Here is a 5,104-nt window from a genome sequence, read left to right as displayed (position 1 = left end):
CAGATTTTTAGCAAAAATCTCACTTTGCTGGTAAAATATTCGAATATATGTACATATATTGGCTTGAAAAAAATAGTTAAAAGAAATATGAGTTCATAATTTTAACAAAATCGCCTAATTACTTTTCGAAATATCGTGTTCATAGACTTAAAAAATTGGTTTTGAAATATACGCGTCCTTCCGAAGGGTATATCTCTTAGAATTTTACTCGGATTGACTTGATATTTTTGAATAATATTTTAAAGATATTGAACTTTTTAATAAGACAAAAGTCAGCCTACAAAATTTAGCTATTAGGTTTCGAAGTTTAATTACAGGATATGAATAGTTATAAAAATCGAAAATATGGATATAATCTACATTTCCTCGAAATTTAATGGTGTATAAATTTTTTCACTCAAGCTTATACTTATAACAGATGATATGAAGAGTTAAAGGTAGATCTACTAAAAAAATTTATATTTTTTTTATCGAAATCCACAAAAATTCTTCTAGTTAGCGAGTTATAGAAGATTTCATTAAAACATACAATTTTTCACACAAAAATGCAGTTTTATTTATTTACTTACATGTACCCTGTAAAAAAATTATGAAGGCGAAGTTTTGAAATTCTGCCTCGATTGTAAAATTTTAAATTTTGTATTATACCCTGGTCTAAAAGTTCGATTAATGAAAGGAAATTTGTATGAAATTTTACTTATACTCTACTGCCAATTCAAGAGTTCGATTTATAGAGATGTTCAAGTTATAGAAGTTCCATTGTTTTTAGAAATAATTGCAAGATCAAAAATATTATTTAAATAAAAAATTTCTTGGTTAATTCTATGTCCAGATTGTGCTATTCAGCTAAAGTGTTGATTTCAATTTTTCACAAAGTGGTCGACATCCTCGCTTTATTACTATTTATCTAAATTTGTTCATATAATATTATGTAGACACCATAATTAATGGTTATTTCTTCCCATGATAAGAACATTCAAGTTTATCATTAATATCCCTATTGGCAGTAACAAAATTTGGAAAAGTTATTAACAGTTGAACAAAATAAAAAATATTAATATAAAATTGTATTTCCCTTTTTGCTATGTTCGTTACAGTCTCAACCACTCCGTTTTAGAGAGCGCAAAGTAGTGCGACATTCTTTTGAGACATTTTAAACTCGCCGTAACTAATACCAGATCTCCATCTCGTAAAAGCTTCATCTATTGAAAAGCAAAAACAATTGTCTACAACTTTTGAGAGCAAAATAAACACGAAATGTCATTTAAAGGTTAGAGCGTGGAGTTGAGATCCACAATAAATGGCAATGCTGAAGAAATTAATAAAAAAGGAAAACTCAACATTTAATTATTATAACAATTATAAATTATTATCAATTATTTTACGTTTATTAAGTACATGCTTGTGTGAAAAAACTTTTTAATATCGGTTAACCACTTGTAGTAATGTAAAGCGCTTTGACGCTGTATAAAAACACAAATATCAATACAAAGGCAATGCAAATAAATTAATACGGAATGCGATTCGACTTCACCACCATCGTCATAATTGTGCTGCAACAAATAAATCGAATTTTTACGCAAAGCATACCCATCAGTCCGTGCCCGAAAGTCTTTCAATATCGCTTCGATGGCGCGGAGTGGTTTGGCATACTCTCTGTGCGTAATACAGACCTCGCGGAAGCGCTGCAAATTAAAGTGACACTCTCCATGCGTGGCAAGCCAACGACGGTGAGCAGCCAGGCATACCATATATTATAACTTAATACAAATGCATTTTATAATAATATTTTACACTACTTTCGCAGAGTTACCTAGGAGAAATTGAATTGCTTTCGCGCGGCCAATTTCACAGCAATGCGCCTGTCCTGTACAAAATCAAATTTCCTAAAACACATTTTCCACCGAAACTTCTGCACGTAGCCGCAAACAATCATGTCATTTGTGTGGGTCAATCAGGTGAATATGCGCACACATATCTATAGCTTCACATGGCACACATGCGGATATTTAATGTATTGTTAATTGAATTTATGGTTTCTCAAAACTATTTAATAATTACAAAAACACAACTCAACCCATATAAATTGTTGCTTGCAGATCATAGTATATTCGTCACACAGATTCAGCTGGAACACACAAGAAAATTCACATTCATCGGTGATGATGAGGCGTCAGACACACTGCCGGAACACGCACAGTTCTCCGCTACGGTGATGGAGGATGAAGAGGAAGATGATGATGACATTGACTTCTTGTCAACCGATACGAAATTTAGTGCAGAACAGTTGCCGATTGCACATGGAGAAATGTAAGTTTGCGAGGACTCGGGTACAGTCGAGGAAATTAAAAGCTTGTTGAGAGGTATTCTTAAACAGCATGTCTCTTCAAACCTACTGTTCTGGTTCCACTAGGATATCAAAGCAAGGGCGCTGAACAAGAGTATGCATTTAGATAGTGAAAAAGCCTTAATTTTTTGGCGAATAAAGTCGTAAATGTTAGTTTTTGCTAATAATACGCAATTGAATTAACAATTTGCCTTTTCCTCCAAAGTAACTGTCGATACATCATCGGAGAATACTCGTTGGGAAGCTCGTGCAGTCTTGAGAAACCTTAATAACTTCATTTTGCCTTGCATGATATACTCAAGAAATAATCGTTTCAATACATAGTTGAAGTTATAGAGTTAGCGTAGGTCCCCTGAGCTAAAGAGTTTTAGTAAAAGTGTATTCCCTTTCCATGTTCGGTACTTATTTGATATTTTTTTGTAAAATCCGTTATTTCAGACTTACCTTTTTAGCAGACACATGGGATTAGTTTATACTTAACAACTGCATTTTTATTTTTCAGTAAGCTGAAACACACCGCATTAAACAGCATTTGCGGGAAAACTAATCTACATCTACATTCCCGAGTATCGACATCGCCGCTTACTGTACTAGCAGCAAACGCCGGCAACGCTAAAGCTTTAACTCCAACCACAACTGCAGAGCGATCCTTACGAAAATCCGGCAGTTATTCAACAGAAACTCAAGCCACTGCAGTGAATAAACACACTGACAGATCGGGCACACCACTAGTAATATCCAGTGATGAGCTTCCTATGCTATTACCAAATACGCCCGTCCGCATTGTAAGCGGTACGGAATTTGGCGACCTCAAAGGCGCTACGGCGGGCGTTACGCCACCGCCAGTGTTGACGCGTGGCGCCTGGCCGTGGTTGGCTGCAATTTACGTGAACAATTTGACATCGCTTGCTTATCAGTGTGCTGGCACTTTGGTGTCCACACATGTGGTTGTAAGTTCGGCGCATTGTTTCCACATACAAAGGCAACACTACAAGGCCAATGAGGTGCTGGTATTTCTAGGTAGGCATAACTTACGAAACTGGAATGAGGAGCATTCCATAGCAGCACCGGTGAGCGAAATTTTCCTACATCCCGAATATGACGCCACACTGGGCACGTATGATGCGGATATAGCGGTGTTGGTGTTGAAGATTCAAGTGCGGTAAGTATTAGAGAGATTCAAGAAAAACTTTGAAATTTATTTTATTTATAGGTTTAACACCTACATTCTGCCGGCTTGCCTATGGAGTGGTGACAGTCAACTTGAGAGCATAGTTGGCGAGCGTGGCTTTATTGTGGGTTGGGGCTACTCGCACATACACGGCGGTGTTCCATTGGCGGATAGCAGGCCCACAATAGCCGCAGTTCCACATGTGACCGAAGCACCAATTGTGTCAAACGAAGTGTGTTTTGCGTCAAACTCCAAAATACGCAGCTTAACTTCTAATCGCACTTTCTGTGCCGGTTTACTAACGACATCGTCATCTGCAACTGCCAGTGCTGTTGGACCTTGCACAGGGGATTCTGGTGCCGGACTATTGTTGCAAAGGAACAATCGTTGGATGTTACGTGGCACGGTTTCGGCCGCCCTTCCCTCGGAGCAAAACAAATGCATCGGCAATCAATATGCCATATATGCCGATATAGCGCAGTATTTAGATTGGATCATGGCATTTACTCTTTAGTGATGGCAAAGTATTTGACTGGTTTGCAACATTATGCGAGTTCTAACGCAATATTTACATGATTTTATTTAATTGTAGTCCAAGTTTTATGTTTAGTGAATTTGTGATTTTTTAATTCATCGCTAATATTATCAAATTATTTGTTATTTATTACCAGCTCTCTAGTTGACTGCCGATCTTAATTATACGAAACAAATAATATTCACCTTTAGATATGTAAATCGCAAAGGAATGGAATTACACGACTAAATGCTTTGAAGCAAAGAAAACCATAAAAACGAGTATTGAACCTGTGAGGGTGTTCAAATTTCTCCACTAGAAGACTGATCATATTTAATATTATATTAGTTCGATTTAAATGAAGTGTAGGTAGTTAGTTAGTTTAGGAATATTCCAGCATGGAGAGCACACAAGTTCTTATCTTAGTAAAATCACAATTAAATGTTCACTAAAAATGGCACTCACCATATCGTAAACCTATTTCATTAATGTATTATATACTATACATAAACAAATTTAGGTATACATTTTTTAACATTTTTACATTAAGCGCCACTTACTACATCGGAGGTCACGATAGACAAAACGACAATACACTCTTCTTATTAATATATCACTAGCTCGAGTTTGTGGAAATTAAATGGCATTCTCATCTACCATATACATTATTACTGAACCAATTGAGGGTTTTAGAAGGTGTTGGTTCTTTTTCTGATCTCTTATAACTAATATTCTACATACATATATATATATAATAGTTTTAGAAATAAAATATTTAGGCTCAAAAATTAAATTTCCGAATTATGATTGTGAATAGTAAGGTACAGAGGTAAGAACAAATCAACACAAAAGTTTTCTCTAAAAAACGTTGCGCTTGGATAGGATATGTGAGTTAATTGCTGTCGGAATATGACGCACTAGGTTCTGCTCACCTAACTACAGTTTGAATAAACCCAAACAATCGTTTTTGATACGAAAGTAGCTAACAAATGTTCCGATTTGGATTGTTTTCTTTTTTGTCACCCTCTTTTTAGGTGTGTTTTAGACAATGAATATATATTTGAAAAGTAAT

At 35.6% G+C, this 5,104-nt stretch overlaps 1 protein-coding gene across 1 annotated transcript; it reads left to right on the top strand.

The window, feature by feature from the left end:
- Positions 1–1,254: 1,254 nt before the first annotated feature.
- On the top strand, positions 1,255–4,811 carry LOC105219042 (serine protease gd). The gene is made up of 5 exons (XM_011194965.3): positions 1,255–1,730; positions 1,808–1,958; positions 2,100–2,310; positions 2,850–3,509; positions 3,561–4,811. The coding sequence occupies exons 1-5, from the start codon at positions 1,518–1,520 to the stop codon at positions 4,030–4,032; spliced, it is 1,707 nt and encodes a 568-aa protein (XP_011193267.2). The 5' UTR covers positions 1,255–1,517; the 3' UTR covers positions 4,033–4,811.
- The last annotated feature ends 293 nt before the right edge of the window (positions 4,812–5,104 follow it).

Source organism: Zeugodacus cucurbitae, chromosome 5, assembly GCF_028554725.1.
Source record: "Zeugodacus cucurbitae isolate PBARC_wt_2022May chromosome 5, idZeuCucr1.2, whole genome shotgun sequence".
Taxonomy (NCBI): Eukaryota; Metazoa; Arthropoda; class Insecta; order Diptera; family Tephritidae; genus Zeugodacus; species Zeugodacus cucurbitae.
Note: the sequence above shows the minus strand (reverse complement) of the source record. Positions and strands in the feature narration are given on the sequence as shown.

What these genes read in the sequence shown, in the direction of transcription:
- LOC105219042 (XM_011194965.3), top strand. Translation starts at nt 1,518, where the DNA reads ATGCGATTCGACTTCACCACCATCGTCATAATTGTGCTGCAACAAATA. An exon ending in CATTTGTGTGGGTCAATCAG is followed by an intron (nt 1,959 to 2,099) that starts GTGAATATGCGC and finishes TGTTGCTTGCAG; the next exon opens with ATCATAGTATATTCGTCACA. An exon ending in CCGATTGCACATGGAGAAAT is followed by an intron (nt 2,311 to 2,849) that starts GTAAGTTTGCGA and finishes TTTATTTTTCAG; the next exon opens with TAAGCTGAAACACACCGCAT.